At 38.5% G+C, this 18,616-nt stretch overlaps 1 protein-coding gene across 3 annotated transcripts in view; it reads left to right on the top strand.

Moving 5' to 3' along the window:
• ZNF507 (zinc finger protein 507) overlaps positions 1 to 17,942 on the top strand; it is a 40,215-nt gene extending 22,273 nt beyond the window's left edge. For all 3 annotated transcript variants that reach the window (XM_059381449.1, XM_059381448.1, XM_059381447.1), the window contains 2 exons: positions 13,667 to 13,801; positions 14,132 to 17,942. In XM_059381449.1, coding sequence (XP_059237432.1) covers positions 13,667 to 13,801; positions 14,132 to 14,498 — 502 coding nt within the window. In that variant the 3' untranslated portion in view covers positions 14,499 to 17,942. The remainder of the gene's footprint in view (positions 1 to 13,666; positions 13,802 to 14,131) is intronic.
• Positions 17,943 to 18,616: the final 674 nt, after the last annotated feature.

Here is an 18,616-nt window from a genome sequence, read left to right as displayed (position 1 = left end):
GTGGTATAAAACAGCAGCAGTTTTATTATGCTCAGGGATTCAGAAAGGGCACTACAGAAATGGCTTGTCTCTGTTCCAGAAGGTCTGGGGCCTTAGCACAGACTTGAAGGCTGGAGGTGACCCCATCTGAAGACTCCCTCCCCAGGCTGGTGGTTGCTACTAGCTGTTGGCGAGGGCCTCGGCCAGGGCTTTCTGCAGGAACATATGCACGATTTCTCCATGAGGACATCCCAGCTGTGCCAGTGCCCCAGAGTGAATGCTTAGATTACCAGTAGGCAGGCACTATTACTTACTTCTATGAACTCCCCTTGGAAGTCACAGACCATCACTTCCATTAGTTACAGACTTCTTCAGTCTCAATATGAAGGCATGTTGAATTTCAGTCAATTTTCTTGGCTTGGGGAAAAGCTCAAGCCTTTGAAAAACTTGAATTTCTTTTAAGGAAACAGAACAGTTTAATTTGAAGGAAAACAGTATGTTTTGTATTGAAGGGATGTAGCAAAGAAGTTTGTTTTTCACAGTGGCATAAAGATTTCTTGGGTTCTTCACAAAATTTAAAGTGGCCACTTTTCTGAACCTTAGTTATTTATTTCTTTGAAAACATAGGAAACAAATGTGGTAAGACAAACCCTACTGCAGAATTTTTATCGACATCTTTTTGTGCGTATTCAAATCCTACTCAGGTCTTTTCAGATCTTGTAGAACGTCCCCAAGTTCTGCTTTCTTCTACCTAATCCCTCAAGGCAGCTGTTTCTAATTGAATCAGACCTGGAGTAAGGTCCGAGTACAGTCCAAGGCCAGGGAAAGAGGGTGTTTGAACCACATTCTTATTTTCTTGGTAACTGACCCATGAATAATAAGAGAAAGCCTATGGAAAAATTCAGTCTTTGGGTTTTGTTTTGTTTTGGTTTTGTGGGTTTTTTGTTTTTGTTTTTGTTTTTTCAGTTTTTTAGCCAAATTATGAGAAGCCATGTGTGTTTTTCTACACCATCAAGCAATTAACTCAGTTCTCAGCGGACACTGACTGGGCCACGGGTCTTACAAATTGAATCCTGGAGATAGCCTCAGGTCTCACTGGTGAGGGGCTCCATTCCACAAGACTGTCCCCACTTCCTCGTCACCTGTGCTCCTAACCAACTGACCATAAATCAGAGGTTTGCTAGACCAGCTCACAAAACTCAGGAAACCAGTTTACTTACGTTTACCAGTTTCTTTTGAAGGATATAAAGGATACAGATGAGCAGGCAGATGAGGAAGTTCACAGGGCAAGGCCCCAGAGGGACAGAGCTTCTTCCATTTCCTCTCTGGGCACCACTCTCCCAGCACTTTCATGTGGTCACCAACTCAGAAGCTCTCAGAACATCCTTTTGGGTTTTATGGAGGCTTCATTACTTAGTCCAGCCCCTCTCCTCCGGGAAGGGGAGACTGAACGTTCCAACCTTCCACCTTCCAGTCCCATTCTTGGCTCCTCTGACAACCAGCCCCCATCCTTAGGTTACCTTGAGGGGGTCCGAAGATTACATCGTTAACATAACAAAAGACATCGGATTCCTCTCCTACTTGACTTCCCAAAGTTTTGGAACTCTGCTAGGAATGGGGACAAAGACTAAATATATCTTTTTTTTTCCCCCCTTTTTCAAGATTGCTTATTCATTTATTTGTCAGAGAGAGAGATGAAGAGAGGAGCACAAGCAGGGAGAACAGCAGGCAGTGGCAGAAGCAGGTCCCTCCTGCTGAGCAAGGAGCCCTATGTGGGACTCAGTCCCAGGACCTTGGGATCATGACCTGAGCCAAAGGCAGACACTTAACCGACTGCCACCCCTAGGCGTACCCCAAATATATATTTCTTACTGGAAATCATGATATCACAGGTTTCAGTGTAGCTTTCTTGCACTGGGAAGAAATCTCATTTTTCATACAAATGTGGATGTGACTTTATTGGCCTACGGAATAATAGGGTTCTTTCTGGTATTCCAAAGCTTTGGTCCAGCCTTATTCAGAGGCTGCACCAGCAATTGATCTGTTAGGGTGCTTATTGTTTCCGAATATTGCACATACACTTTGCCTTGATAGATTGGAATAACTGAGGTACCAAAGGAGATTGTCATCAGAGCATCAGGTAGGTCCACTAAAAAAGCAAAACAAAATTGTGCTAAGTGATGTCATGTAAGTGTGCTGCTGCTGTTACTGTGTCAGTAGGGTTTTTTGCTTTGCTTTTTGGGTTTGTTTGTTTTTTCTGCCAGTATATGGAGTAATTGGAAAATAGGGATGTTGATGGTCTGCTGGTAACATGGTTAGAAATGATCTGTTAGACATAGATAGCCCTCTGTTTCAAAACATATTTTGTTGCGGTACTGCATGTATTTTGGTCAGGTTGGTATAGGGTCACCTGTGCATTTTCTGTCTCATGGCATTTATACTGTGAAGGTAAGTAAAGGGAAACTTCTCTAGAATGGAGTTGCAGGTTCAGCAGGGGGTGCTCTCGGGCCCTACCACTCATTGTCAGTTGCAGACCCCACAGGAAGACAGGGACCTTGCAGGTGGATACTACTTTACTCTCCCAGCAGGAGAAAGAAAGGTTTACCTCCTCACCACCACCCAGCTAGCACAGGCAGTGACAGATCGTCACAGCTCCGCCACTGAAAACCCACTATGCTTCTAGTTCCCACTTTACCCCAGTGGATTTTTTATTTATGACAGTCTTCCTAACTCGTGCTTTCCTCTGTGATAGGGCATCCCTATTCTTTGTTCAGAAGACTTGGTTTTGCCAAAGTTTGTTTGCCCCAGATTGCAATTCTCTGTTATTCCTGAATAAACCCAGTTTTTTCCCTGATAAATAACTGGCAGCTTTATTTTTTTTTTTATGTTAACAATACCTTCATGAAAGAAGATAGACAATAAGTAAAAAACGGAATTTCAGAAAAATAAGTGTATGGTAAGCAAAGTGAATAAAACAAGGTGATAGTATAATAATAGTTCAGTCTCTTTTTTGTAAACTGGGAGAATTTGGTTTCCTCCATGGAATTGTAGAGGAAGAATGCAGAGGGAATGGAAAGTGGGGAAATAGTGCTTTAGCTAAAGGAAACCTGTTCTTTAAAAAGGTAGAAATAAGTGTAAGCTGCCTATACCAAACTTCAAAGTTGGGGTTCTCCTATAGTATCCTTCTCCTCTAATCAGTTGAAAATTATTTTAATAAGTGCTTAACCTTATTTACCAGTTAAACAACATTTTCCCACTTTTCTTATGTTTGGATCTTTCTGTGAATATTTACCATTGTCTGTGTCCCTTCAGAAAATCGCTACCAACCTAAGGTTGATGCTCCTAGGATTAGGGCTTAGTCATTCCATACACTGCTCTTGCACATGCACTCTCTCTCTCTCTTCCACTCTTAAAGATTTTAAGGACTTATTCATATTAAAAGATATTGAGGGGGCTTCTGGGTGGCTCAGTTGGTTAAGCGTCCAATTCTCGATTTAGGCTTAGGTCATGATTTCAGGGTCGCACGCTCTGTATCAGGCCCTGCGCAGGGTATGGAGCCTGCTTGGGATTCTCTCTGTCCTCCTCCCTTGGCCCCCAATACACACAAGCATACTCTTTCTCGGGGGGGAAAAAAAAGATTTCTGTAGTAAAAAATTTTGTTTAAATGGTTGTTGAATTTCTTTAGATTAAATCTCAGCAACAACAAGGAAAATGTGACTTCTCTTTTGATCCTTTCAAATGGTGAATGATAATTATAAATTTCCTAATACTGAGTTCTCTGTATTCTTGGAATAAGCCTCCCTTCGTCATGGTATATTATTCTTTCAATGCACTGTGGGAATCTTTGCTAGCATTCTATTCAGAATAATCTGTGTTGATATCCGTAACTGAGATTTGGTATGTAGCTGTTTTTTTTTTTCAATTGTACTTGCCAGGTTTCTGTATCAGTGTGATTCTAACTTTGTAGAAAGACTTTGAACAACTTTTTTAAAAACTCTGAAACTTTAAGGCCTAAGCTAATTTGAATACAAAGAAACTAGCTATTTTCTGTTGACTTTAAACATAGGACCCAGTAGTCCTTTGAAAAGAACATCAATACTTCATTTCTTTCCCTAATTTCTACTCTAAGTATCTTCTAAAAGAATGAACACTTACTGGTACAAATATTAGAGTTTACAGGCAATGTTCTCAAGTGACTTTTTGTATCAAAAGCTTTAAGTGCCTATGGGACGCCTGGGTGGCTCAGTGGTTAAGACTCTGCCTTCAGCTCGGGTCATGATCTCAGGGTTCTGGGATCGAGTCCCGAGTCAGGCTCTCTGCTCAGTGGAGAGCCTGCTTCCTCCTCTCTCTCTCTCTCTCTCTCTCTCTCTCTCTCTGCCTACTTGTGATCTCTGTCAAATAAATAAATGAAATCCTCTTTAAAAAAAAAAAAAAAGCTTTAAGTGCCTAAAATTCTTAATATAGGGCTGTCAGTCTTTTTAAAGACTGAGTCTTTATTTTTTAGAGCAGTTTAGGTTCATTGTAATATCGAGCAGAAGTACAAAGACTTCCCATATACTCCCTGTTCCACACATTTATAGCCTCTTTCATTATCAGTATTATCCGCCAGAGGCGTATATTCCTTACAGCTGATGAACCTGCAGTGACAAATCATTATCATCCAAAGTCCATAGTTTACTTTCGGGTTCACTCTTGGTGGACATTCTGTGTGTTTGAACAAATGTATAATGACATGTATCTACCATTACAGTAATAACAGTATCACACAGAGTAGTTTCATAGCCCTAAAAATCCCCTGTGCTCCCCCTACTGGTCAACGCCTCCACAACACACACACACACACACACTCACACACACACACACTCCAAACTCCTAGTGACCACTGATCTCTTAACTGATTCCATGGTTGTACAGTGTCCCTTCTTCAGCTTGGTTCTCCTTCATTATTTGTTGGCTATTCTAGATCTTTTTCCTGTCTTTTTTTTTCCTACCTATTTGGGTTTAGTATGCTCTTAATTTTTTCCCCTAGTTTCCTAAAGTGAAAACTTAAATGATTGTTTTAGATTTTTTTTTTTCTAATCTGTGCATTCAGTGTTGTCAATTTCCCTCCAAGCATTGCTTTTGCTGGATTCCACACATTTTGATAGTTGCTTTTTCTTTATTTCAAAATACTATACCATTTTGTTCACTCTAAGTGTGTTGTTTAATATCCAAATATTTTGAGATTTTCCACTATTTTTGTTATTTTACCTTAATTCCATTGTGGTTTGACAGCATGGTTTATCTTCTGTTAAATTTGTTCAGGGGTGTTATGGCCAAAGGTGTGGTGTGTCTGGGTGAATATTCCATGTGAGTTTGAGAATTTGTATTCTGCCGCTGTTGGGTGAAGTAGTCTATAGATGTCAGTTATACCCAGCTGATAAGTGGTGGTACTGAATTCAGTGATGTCTGCCGATCTGTGATAGGTGCTGCTTAAGTCTTCCACTACAATAGTGGGTTCATCTGTTCCTCCTTGCAGTTCTATCAGTTTTTGCCTCATATAGTTTCATCTTTTGTTTGGCACACCATATTAACGGCCATCTGTCTTGGAGAATTGACCCCTTTATCATTATGTAGTACCCCTCTTTTTCCTCAAATCATGATCACTTTCCTTTACTCTGAAGTCAGCCTTGTCTAAAATGAATAGAGGACTCTTGCTTTCTTATAATTATATTAGTGTGGTGTATGTATCTCCATCCAGCTACTTTTCATCTCTGTGTGTATTTGTAGTTAAAATGGGTTTTTTATGGACAACATGTGGTTGATTCTTGTCTTTAACCCACTCCCAACTACCTCTGTCTTGTAATTGGTATTGTTAGACCACTGCTGTTCAAAATTATTGTTGCTATCACTGAATTTATATTTACCGTATTTGTTACTATTTTCTGTTTGTTGCCTTTGTTCTTTGTTCTTGTTTTTTCTTTTGCTCTTTCTCTGCCATTTGTGTTTTTGATTGAAGATGTGGTATGATTTCATTTTCTTTTCTTTTTTAGCTTATCAGTTACACTACTTTTTTTTACTTTTTAGTAGTGGTTTCCCTAGACATTGCAATATACATTTACAACTAATCCAGATCCACATTCAGATAACATCACACCAACTTCATGGGGAATACAAGTACCGTATAATAAAATAATCCTAATCCTGGGCACCTGGGTGACTCAGTCGTTAAGCATCTGCCTACAGCACAGGTCATGATCCCAGGGTCCTGGGATCCACTCCCCCTGCTTGTGTTCCTTCTCTCACTGTCTCTCTCTCTCTGTCAAATAAATAAATAAAATCTTTAAAAATCCTAATAATAATCTAATTCTTCTCTCCCATCCTTGTATCATTTCTGTCATTAATTTCATTTATACATAATGGTGTGTGTGTGTGTACACATACATAAGCATATATAATCAGGTACATTATTGATATTATTTTGAGCAAATTGTTATTAGATCAATTAAGAATAAGAAAAATGAGGGTTTGTTAAATATTCTCTTTCTTTCCTTATGTACATCCACATTTCTGGCCTATATCATTTGCCTTCTTTCTGGAGAAATACTTGTAAATGTTAACATTTCTTGTAAGACAATTTCTTGCTGGTCTGCTGGCAGCAAAGTGCTTCAGTTTTTTTGTCTGTCTAAGATAGCCTTGATTTACTTTTGAAGAAAAATTTTTCTGGCTACAGAATTCTAGGTTGGTTGTTTTTTTCCCTCAATACTTGAAGTATTTCACTCCATTCTCTTGTTTGTCTGATTTCTGAGAAGTCAGATAAAATTCTTACCTTCACTCTTTTATAGTTAAAGTATTTTTTCCCTCTGGCTTCTTTTGTAATTTTTTTCTTTTATTTTTTATAGTTCAAAAATAATATGCCTACATGTAGTTCTTCTGCCGTTTATTCTGCTTGGTATTCTCTGAGCTTCTTAGACTTGCAGTTTGGTGTCTGACATTAATTTGGGGAAATTCTCAGTTATTATTGTTTAAAAATATTTCCTCTATTTCTTTCTTTTATTCTCTCTATTCCTGTTACATGCATGTTACACCTTTTTTGGTTGTATATTTTTGTTTGTTTTTTCCAGTGTCTTTTCTCTTTGCTTTCCAATTTTGGAGATTTCTACTGAGATATCATTAAGCTCAGAAATTCTTTCCTCAGTCATGTCCCGTCTACTAATAAGCCCCTTAAAGGCATTCTTCATTATTGCAACATATTTTTTATCTCCAGGTTTTTGTGCGTGTTTTTGGTTCTTTGTTATTAGACTTTTTATCTCTCTGCTTTCACTACCCATCTGTTATTGCACACTGAGTATTGTGCTTACTAGCACTCTCAGCATATTAATCATAGTTGTGTAAATCACCAGTTGTGTAAGTCACAAATCATTCCAATGTCCCACCATATGTCAGTCTTGTTCTGACGCTTGCTGTGTCTCTTTAAGCTTCAGTTTTTATCTCTTAGTATTAAATTTTGTCATTTTTTTCTTGATAGCCAGGCGTGATGAGCTAGGTAAACAGCAGTGCTGTAAATAGGTACTATGTGGGGCAAGGGGATGCATTCTATAGTCCTGTGATTGGGTGTTAGTTGTGTAGTGAGTCTGTGCCTCCGGACAGAACTTCACATGTGCTTCTCAGTCCCCATCTTTGTGGGACAAGATAGCTGGAGTGAGCTGCAGTTGGGTATTTGCCTTCCCTCAGGCCACTGGTGCTTCGGTAAACTCCAGCAGGTGAGGATCTGGTTAAAGCATTTGTCCTAGAGTTGGACCATGTTAAGGACCGAATGATATGGCATATTTTGAAGTGGTTCTTTTAACTCTCCACCTGCCAAGACATAGAAGGATTTTTCTCCAACATTCACTAAGAGCCTGATAGAACTCCAGGAGTTAAATTCAAAAACGTATGGAGGGTCCCCTGTGATTGTGTCCCTCCATGTTTTTAACTCTTATACTCGGGTCTAACAGCCAGCAAGTCATCAGTTACTGTCAAATCTTCTTAGGGGCTGGACCTGAAACCAGAAGGTCATGATTGTCAGGGGTTTTTTTTGTTTGTTTGTTTTGTTTTGTTGGTTTTTTGTTGTTGTTGATGTTGTTGTTTGATTGTCAGTTTTTAGAATTACATGTTTTGCATAACTTGATAGGGAATTATGGATCGAATTTCATCAGTTTCATCAGGAATGGAATTGTGGGCAGCCATAAATATTTTATCATAGAAAATTTAAGTCATATTGAGGAATATTAACAAAACAGTTAATCTGCATGATTCCAATTTTATAAACTATCTTAAGATTGGGAAGCACAGGGGCGCCTGGGTGGCTCAGTGGGTTAAAGCCTCTGCCTTCAGCTCAGGTCATGATCCCAGCGTCCTGGGATCGGGCCCCACGGCGGGCTCTCTGCTCAGCGGGGAGCCTGCTTCCTCCCTTCTCTCTCTCTCTGCCTGCCTCTCTGTCAGTCAGTTGTGTCAGTTGTAATCTGTCAGTCAAATAAATAAATAAAATCTTTAAAAAAAAAAAAGATTTGGAAGCACACATCAAAATAATACTGGTTACATCTAGTGGTTAAGCTATAAGTGATTTTTGTTTTCTTTGTATACTTTGGCGTATTTCTAATTTTCCACAGTGAATTTTTGAAGTCAGGAAATAAGTTATTTATAAAAATAAAGCAATTCAGGGGCGCCTGAGTGTCTCTTTCAGTTAAGCATCCAACTCTTGATTTCAGCTAAGGTCATGATCTCAGGGTTGTTAAGATGGAGCCCCGCATCGGGCCCCATGCTCAGTGGGGAGTCTGCTTGGATTCTCCCTCTCCGTCTGCACCCTCTGCTCCACCATGCAAGCTCACTCTCTTTCTAAAATAAGTAAGTCTAAAAAAAGGGGGGGAAATTGAACACCCAAATCTTGGTTTCTAATACCAATAAAAGGAAAAAGACAAATGGCTTAGAGAAATGACTGATCCACATAGGTAGATAAGTAAGCCTGGAGCAGATTGTAGTGCCAAAAAGTAAGGGACGTGCTCAACAGACAAAACAATGGGAGTATGTCAGCAGGACATGGGAGCCAGTTGGAGGAGCCCCCACTGATTTCAGCAGTAAAATAAGTAATGTAGTATTGAATTATATCCCAGACTATAAAATATGCAGCAGTCCATACTGACATTAATGATTGAATAAATAAATGGATGAGAATAGGGAAAGCTCCTGTGCAAAATTCCCAGTGATTTTACATAGATAACTCTGCTGTCAGGAGGTAGACTATAATTCCCACTCTTTTAAGTGAGGTGTGGGCTGCACGTTGTGACTTTGATTCCTAAGTGTGCAGGGTGGAAAGGAGATAAAGCCTAGCTTTCCTGTGGAGAAACTTGACCTCAAGGTCAGCACCAACATTGTTCATGTTGTGACAGTATTATGTGATGAGAATAGCACTATACCCCTTGGTTTTCCTCCCCCAGCAAGCCCATTACCCTACCCTAAACATGACAAAGACATCAGACAAACCCAAATTGAGGGACATTCTACAAAATATCTGACCAGTATTCTTCAAAGTCTGAGAAACTATTAAAGTCTGGAAGATCAGAGGATATATGATGACTAAATGTCACATGGTATCCTAGATAGGAATGTAACATGGTATCCTAGATAGGATTCTGGAGTAGAAAAAGGAGAAAACCAAGGAAATCTGAATACAGTATGAACTTTAGTTAATAATAATAATGTATCAACTTTGGCTTCTTATTTATGATAGATATACTTCAGCAGTAAAAGATGTTAACAATAGGAAGAACTCAACTTTTTTGTAAAACTCTAAAACTATTCTAAAGTTCGTTTGCTTTAAAAAAAAAAATCTATTCTTTAACTGAATAATTCACTGCTCTTATTTTTAAAAGATTTGAGTAATATTGGAGATGCTCCAGTGGGATAAGTTTGCAATTTCTGACATTTCTTTTTGGCCCATTTTTCTCGAAGTATAAAGTTCTCATTGGATAAGACTGACTTTTCATTCAGAGGATGCTTTGACGTGCAGCATTCTGCTGTTCATCTGGGTACAGAGTTTTCCAGTGAGGTTTCAGGGCAAGAGTCTTAATCCATACAAGGAGACAAGTAATCTGAAGAGTCAGAAGTTTATGTATATTTCCCCCTTTTCTAGTACAATTATAAAGGTGTGTATATTATAAATTACTATGGCAGTGTTTGACATCCATTGAGGCATTGTGCTTGGTGAAAGTTCTGATGGGAATGAGTGGGCATCTCTTGGCCTTGGCTGTTTCACTCCCACTTGCTCAGTGTAGTAGACCTGGGTGCCAGGCCACAGTGGTGCAGGGCAGTCTCTCCTTTCAAGGGACCAGTCCAGGGACTGTACCAAAGCACACTTAACCCCACAGTGTAGCAAGTATAGTCAGACATGGACGCTGAGCTTAATGGCATGGAGATGGGAGTGATCACCAGCTGCCAGCCCTTTTCTAGACATTAGTGAAACAGATTTATTGGAATGTGTCAGAAAAGTACTGCACTCATGGGGTGCCTGGGTGGCTCAGTCAGTTAAGTGTCCAACTCTTCTTTTCAGCTCAGGTCTTGATCTTAGGGCTGTGAGTTCAAGCCCCTTGTTGGGCTCTGGTGTGGAGGCCACTTAAAAAGAGAAAAGTACTGCATCCCAGATATATAGAGATATGTATGTGTGTGTATATATATATATGTATGTGTGTGTATATATATATATATATATATGTAGGCAAAATAAAATGGCCAATCATAAAATTATTATGCAAGCTATAAAGTCTTAAAGAGATTGGGATAACAGTTTTAAAATATTTTAAATACTAAAACCTTTCAAACATCTTACCACATTTTGAAGAAGTAAAACAGGGACAGCTAAAACTTCTTCCCTTCCTTCCCATTGTCCTGATACTAATATGTATCATTTCCTAACATTTTTTCAAGACTGTGTGTGTGTGTGTACACTTATATGTATATATTAATATATACTGGTTTTGGTATTTTCACAATTTATTTAAATGATATACTAAACAAATCTTTTTGTTACTTTTTCTTTTCATTGATCATTATTGACATTGGTTCATAGTGATAAGTATACATCTAGTTCTTTCATTTTAGGCAGAGTATAATGTTCCTTTATATGAAAATAAACCATTTGGGGGCACCTGGATGGCTCAGTCATTAAGCGTCTGCCTTCGACTCAGGTCATGATCCTGGGGTCCTGGGATCGAGCCCCACATCGGGCTCCTTTCTCGGGGATCCTGCTTCTTTCTCAGTCTGCCACCCCCCCTGCTTGTGTTCCTCTCTTGCTGTGTCTCTCTTTGCCACATAAATAAGTAAAATCTTTAAAAAGAAAGGAAGGAAGAAGATAAACCATTTTATTTCCATTTTCTTGTGGGAAAACAGTGGCTGTGAGTTGCATCCTTTTTTTTTTTTTTTAAACTCGTCATGGCTACAGTGATGATGATTCTTGCATATGTGCCCTGGTGAAAACAAGAATATCTTTATTCTTGTTATACTACATCTATACTACATCTGTACTACATGGTCACAGATATGTGCCCCTCTTCATTCTTCAAAGAATTACTCTCCAGAGTGCTTGTTCTTACAGACATTTCCATTTCTTCACATCTCTACAAAAATGGCATTATCAGACTTACTCACCTGTCAGGCTTGTGGGCATGATGCATTTTTCTGCTTATTAATGAAAATTGGACATCTTTTTTATGTTTGAATTTATGGAAGTTCTTCCAGGAATTGCACGTTTATTGCCTTTAAATGGCCTAGTGTTTCCTGAGGTAGAAGGCCCTTCACTGGCCTTGGACCTGATGCCTCAGGACGTGTAATAAAAGCTAATACTGCTGCTTCTGTCATAAAGTTGAAGGCAGGTTAGAGGGAGAGTTCAGACCTTGCCTGTTTAATTGTATTTACTTGTGCCCTTTTGTTTTCTTTGTGTTTCATTATTAGTGAGCATGTCTCTTATTGTTGTGAAGAGTTCAGCTAAGTTAGCTGATTTGTTAGGCTTCTGCTGAAGTATTCAACAAAAATTTCTTTTACAAACTGTATTTGCAGGGCACCTGGCTGGGTCCTTCCATAGAACATGCGACTCTTGGTCTCAGGGTTGGGAGTTCAGGCCCCACGTTCGGTATAGAGATTAATTAAAAATAAAATCTTGAAAAATAAAAATGAAATAAAAAATAAACATAATTTTACCATCCACTCCAGCAGTTGTGTTCATAGGTATTTACCCAAAAGATGAAAATTCATATCCATCGAAAAAGCTGCCCATGTATGTTTACAGCAACTTTATTCATGATCACCGAAATACAGAAGCAGCCCAGGTATCCTTTAGAAGGTGAATGGATAAACAAATTATGGTGCATCTGGACAGTGGACTATTATTTGGTGATAAGAACTCTCAGGCATGAAAACACATGAAGGAACTTTAACTACATATGGCTTCATGAAAGAAACCAGTCCTTAGGCCCACATTCTGTATGATTCCAACTGTGTCATTCTAGAAAAGGCAAAACTATGGAGACAGCAAAAGACTCAGTGACAGGGATTAAGAGGGTGGGAGGGCTGAATACATAGAGCACAGGGGATGTTTCAGGCCGGGAAATTATCCTTTAGGATTTGTCATGGTGGATACGTGACATTATGCATTGTCACAGAACTGTGACAGAACTGTGTAACACCAGCAGTGAACAGTCAGCTGTTAATAATGGTGTATCCATTTTGGTTCACTATTTCTAACTGGTACTTCACACTGATGCAAGATGTTACTAAGAGGGAGAACTGGATGCAGGGGAAAAGGGATAAACCTAAAAGTGCTAAAAGAATTTATTCCCAAAAAGTCTATTTTTTTTTACTTTTTTTTAAATACTTCACTCTGTTCAGATTTTACCAAGTATAACCAGTTATGTGAAACAAATGTTATTTTGAATAGAAATTTTTTTTAATTACTAATTAACAGTTTTATTTATGAAATCTAAATTGCTGATGCTTTTAAGGACTACTTCCATTTTCTGTGGATCTGTAAATAAGCAGAGTTCATGTTAAAGTTATTTAATTCCTTTTCACAGTCTTTCTTTTTTTTTTTTTTTTTTTTTAAAGATTTTTTTTTTTGGAGAGAGAGCATGAGCGGGGGGAAGGGGTTGAGGGAGAGGGACAAATAGACTCCCCACTGAGCAAGGAGCCTGATGCTGGGCTCGATCCTAGGACTTTGGGATCATGACCTGTGCCAAAGGCAGACGTTTGGCCAACTGAGCCATCCAGGTGCCCCCTTTTTACTTTCTTAAAAAATAGAGTGGTATAGAGTATTGATTTTATGTATTTTTCTTTCTTTGTGTAGTTATTTAAGTAATTTAGAGCAAAGATGTTGTATTTTACTATATTAGAAATCTTTCCAAATAACTGTAATAGCCAAAGTAATCTGGGATGTTTGTCATGATGCTAATAAATTTTTTATAACAGAAAACACTTAATTTTATTGATTCTCAGATATCTCTTCTAGGACACTTTAGCCTCCGAAATCAATACGTCTCTTACAATCAGTAATGTCTTAGGTTTAGGGAGATAGGATGTCTCATAAGGCTTCCAGAGAAGGAATTTCATAACTGTTACAGAATCACTATAATTCTTCGAGTGATGTCACGGGATCGTTCTGTCTCTCACATGTGTCTTTCAGATGCTCTCTGTGTGGGTATGTGTGCAGCCATCCTCCGTCTTTGAAGTCTCACATGTGGAAGCATGCAAGTGACCAAAATTACAACTACGAACAAGTGAACAAGGCCATCAATGACGCCATTTCACAGAGCGGCAGGTACCTGATCCTCCCCCTTTCCCTGTTGTATGTAAGCTAAAGTGAAAGTTAAACCTGCTAGTCTTTTTTTTTTTTTTAATTAAAGATTTTATTTATTTATTTGACAGAGAGAGATTACAAGTAGGCAGAGAGGCAGGCAGAGAGAGAGAGGAGGAAGCAGGCTCCCTGCTGAGCAGAGAGCCCGATGTGGGACTCGATCCCAGTACCCTGAGATCATGACCTGAGCCGAAAGCAGCGGCTTAACCCACTGAGCCACCCAGGCGTCCCTAAACCTGCTAGTCTTACAGTATAACCAGCTCAGCGTTTGGTGTGTTGTGTTTTGTTTTTAAGAGTTCTGGGGAGATCCCCTGCAAAGACGCTCTTAAACAGCAGCGAGGAAAGAGCCGATCCTGTCACTGGAAGTTCGGAAAATTTGATATCATCCTCAGAGCTGATTTCCCAGGCTCCTGCCGAAGTCGTCGCTTCCAACGACAATGAGAAACTGAGCCCTACAAGTAATACCTCATATAGTTTAGAAAAAAACTCCAGTCTGGCGCCTCCTGGCATGGAGTATTGTGTCTTACTCTTCTGTTGTTGTATCTGTGGCTTCGAATCTACCAGCAAAGAAAATCTCTTGGATCATATGAAAGAGCATGAAGGTGAGATTGTAAACATCATCCTAAATAAGGACCACGGCACCACTTTAAACACAAATTAGATTGAACAATGTCTTGAAGAGGAACACGGTAGAAGAGAAATCCTTTAAACCACGGTTTCCCCTTTGCGCTATCAAGTAACTGAAGTAACTTACTAGACACAGAAGAAGTAGTTGGTGTGGTATTTGGGTTTTGGTTTTTGGTTTTTTTGAGGAGACGCATGTGACTTCAGAACCAAATTTGCAGTGTAATAAAATTCCAAGTGGATACACGCTAATGATATTTAAATATTCTGAGTGAGGGGAAGTGGTTTGAGCATGAAGCAAAGACATAACCCTGTGTTAACCCTGTTACCTCTTCTGAGTATTGAGTGTATTTATTATTCAAAGCTTATCATAGTGTAGAAATGCAAGCAAAAGAATTAAGAAAGAGCTTTTCTGGAACTATGCTAAAACTTGTTGTAGAAGTGTCACAATCTTAAGCAGAGTTGTTTTTCTTCTTCCTTCTGAACTTGGACGTGCCAGCTCTAGAGGGACAGGCCTCTTGGGGGCGGTGGGAAGCTGCTCTCTTGAGGGGTTTTCACTGTCACCAACAGAGTCAACAAGGAAAAGATCACCAGAGGGCTTTGAAATGATCTACCTAAATCTTCCCCCAAATTGATAGGAATTAATCCTATGCTCAATCTAAGATACAGTACTTCTCTTTTTTTTTTTTTTTTTTTTTTTTAAGAAACATTACTTCTTAAAGAAACCTCTGAATCCAAATCCAGAGTATAAGTAGGCATTTAAGACGTAACTTACTGTCTTAAATTTACAGGGAATTTCTTGTGAGCAAAGGAGAAAATAGGTGAGTTCCCACCAGCCTCAAACCAAATGAGAAGGTTCGTGAAAATGGGAACTCCTTTAGCGCAGCACATTCCCAAAGGCTCTTTTCAAAGTGCCTGACAGAACACCGCCGTTTTCTCCGTACCTACACGGGCTCTGTAGTCCTCTTTCCCAAACCAGACCAAGTGTGGTATCACAAAGGTCTATTCAGGCAACAAAGTATGAAAAGCTGCATTTGATCATTAGACCTTGGAAGTACTTGGAACTCTTAAGTAAAAATCATTTGGGGGAAGAGTGGTGAAATTCAGAATCCTCTTAAAATGAGGAGATCTGACTCTTCCGGAAGCTTATTAATCTAGTTGTACTTAGCACGAGAGGTATAATCAGATGTGGCTACACTCTAGTAAAAATTCAGGTTGTTTATAAAACTTTTAATAACAAACATTTGGCAAGTCCACAGGGTTTCTCCCAGCTCGGATATTCCATTCTGTCAGTGGGCAGTAGGACATGTGGAAGACCAACGACCAGTGCTTTTGCTCTAAAACTCGCCGCAGGATACATGTAAGCTTCTCATCAGTTACACCGTTTTAGTATAGTGTGTTCGAAGTGAAGAGAACAGGGGTGTTTTGTTTTCGCTTTGGTAGTGCTGATCATTTATTTTTGTGTTGTTTTGTCAAAGTAAATTCTGCGCACAAGTCAAAAGGCGGGTGCACCACGCAGTGCACCATCTTCATGGTGCTCTTCCTGAACTTGATTTCTAACACCTTCTAGTGCTGAGGCTGTGACTGTGATAACCTTAGAACACACTGAAAACAATTTCTTGAGTGGAGTACTCTGTAGACACCTTTAGGAAAGAATTCCCAAACTCCAGGTATGGGTTGAATGAATGAATGTTTTTAAAGTCATATCAGGAACTACTCAAGTGGGGCCAGGCCATCTTGAAACATTGTTTAAATTTTTTTATAATCTCATGTTGATGATATTTAAACAGAATTGATCCTAACTTTGCAGCTGTTTGATTTAGGTAGCTTTAACTTATTTATGAGAGTTACTTCATTTCTGATAGGTGGTTTTTAAAAAGATAAAATGAACTTATATATATACTAAATTATATTACCCAAATTCACTGCATGTGGATTTATATTTTCTCATGTTTTCAGAATTAAAATACAATTATATTTCATTTCAAATTTAAGTATTTTAAGTGGTTCCATTTTTACCACCTACTCTGAAAATTAACCACCTTAGTAGCCAGATTTTGTTTTATAACGTTTCCTTGGTTTTTATTTCATGTAATCATTTGGAAAATATTAATAACCCCCCAAAATCCCAAAAACATCAATAGTGACTTTCTAAATTTCAGTTCCCTAAACCACTTCCATTGATTGTTACTTAAATTTTCCATTTGGAATCATGGATTTGTAATTTACCTAACTCATGGAGAAAAAATTAATCCAGAAGTTCAAAATCTTTCACATTCATCCGATTCTAGCCTAGAATATCCTCACACGCTTTCCCCGGGACGATAGGAGGACCTATATGCCATGGGTGTTCTGTACCTTCCTGTTAGCATTTTGTGGCAAGCCTTAAGTGAACAGTGTCTCTACTACAAACAATTGAACATTTCTAAAAGTAATAATGAAGGCTAAGTATGCAATTTTAATTGTAGAAGAGATAGCTATTTCAATAATCAGCAGGAATTCTCCTTATAGGAATAACATTTTACTTGTAGTAGATCTTTTGCCATAATAAAGCTCATAGTATTTGTTTTCCACTTTGGAGTTCTAAGATTTGATAGTAAAAATAGTTTTTAAAAGAAATGTACTAGATATGAGGCAAAGGTGGAAAGGGGACAAGATGATGCATTCTGATGATTACAAGTAATACTTTCCAGGGGGCCAGCATTTTTCTCCTCCTCTAATAACCCAGAAGGTGGTGGGCGGCCCCACTGTTCTCCCAGTGCCCTGCCTGTAGACTTTAGTTCTGTGTCCGGTGCAGTGTATGGGCACTGATGGAAGCCTTTGTTCTAGATCTCTCATCCTATTTGAGGTAGTTATTGGTGGCTTCTTTATTTTCTGTCGTTTCTCACAAAGCAGATGGTGGGCACCCATGTTTACATTGTATCTTCCCACAATGTACTTGGCTTGACAAAGACAAGCAGGCTTCTCTATTGAGACTTATTATATTTTTAGTTTTCATAGACACTTATTTAATCTTTTTTTATTGTACAGCAAGGTGCTCTAAGTAATATTCTATAAAATATATTTAATAGAAATTTGAGTTTGATATTCATGGACATGAATACATGTATTTTTTTAAGAAATGAGTATTGTGTAACACTATGGCATTGCTTCTATAGCCAAAGTCTAAAAATTTCTGGAACACTGACATGTAAAGACTACAGTTAATTCCGACACTGTATCTTATTAAAATAGGATGATTTGCATTTTGTAAAATTATCCTGCACATCAAGCTGCATGCCTTAAAGCCTAAAACTCTAGGACTGTGTTCATGGTAGAACAGTTCATCTGTTCCACAAACAGTGAAGCAAGGTCTATAGTGCTTCTTTAACTACCTTTGGAAATACTGTACAATGTTAGAATAATTTATTTTGCTTTACAGGAGTTTGTCATGTATTGACTTTAATATTGTATTTTGGTAATAAATTTTTTGTTAAAAACACTTGCCTCTACGTTTTCTTACCAAAAGGTTCTATCCATTTTTATCCTAGAAATGTTGATTTGATAACTTGGAAAGTTAGGTTTAAATACTGAAGAACTTCTCAAGGCTTAAGCTTACGATTATGGCTTAAGATTACCCTTTGGGAACTTGGTAAATTATCAACGAGCATTAAACCCTGTTATACAAAAATAATTGGAAAAGCACTTAGATCATTTTAATCATTATAAAAATTCAGTCTACTTTTGAAGCTCTTTTTCTTTCCTGCTACACGGTTTTCCATTTTTATCTTCCCAATCATTTTTAGACACCTTCAATTCTGATAGTGACAGTGCTGAAGACCAGCTATGTTAATAACAATCAGCATTTTTTTACTGAAGGCCAAAATCTACAGTGGTATATTTACACCTTGATGATTTTGTGGTCTATATCACAGCTTTTTTTTTTTTAACTAGATTTGTTTGTTGCACTGACACGTGACACTAACATCATCCAACTCTGTCATTGCTCTCATTTACCCATTTGTGCCCCAACATCCTAGGCCAGCTCAGCTTAAAGTGTCTGAGGCCACATACTTCTTCTCAGTAGCTGTAATCTTGTTCTTTATCCCTTGCAGCAATGTAATCCCATCCCCTATTTTGTAAGAAGCAAATGCCAGTACTTTGTCATCAAACCAC

The sequence above is a fragment of the Mustela nigripes genome, chromosome 17 (genome assembly GCF_022355385.1).
Source record: "Mustela nigripes isolate SB6536 chromosome 17, MUSNIG.SB6536, whole genome shotgun sequence".
Classification (NCBI taxonomy): Eukaryota; Metazoa; Chordata; class Mammalia; order Carnivora; family Mustelidae; genus Mustela; species Mustela nigripes.
The sequence above is the reverse complement of the archived record's forward strand: the minus strand, read 5'-3'. Positions and strand labels throughout refer to the sequence as shown.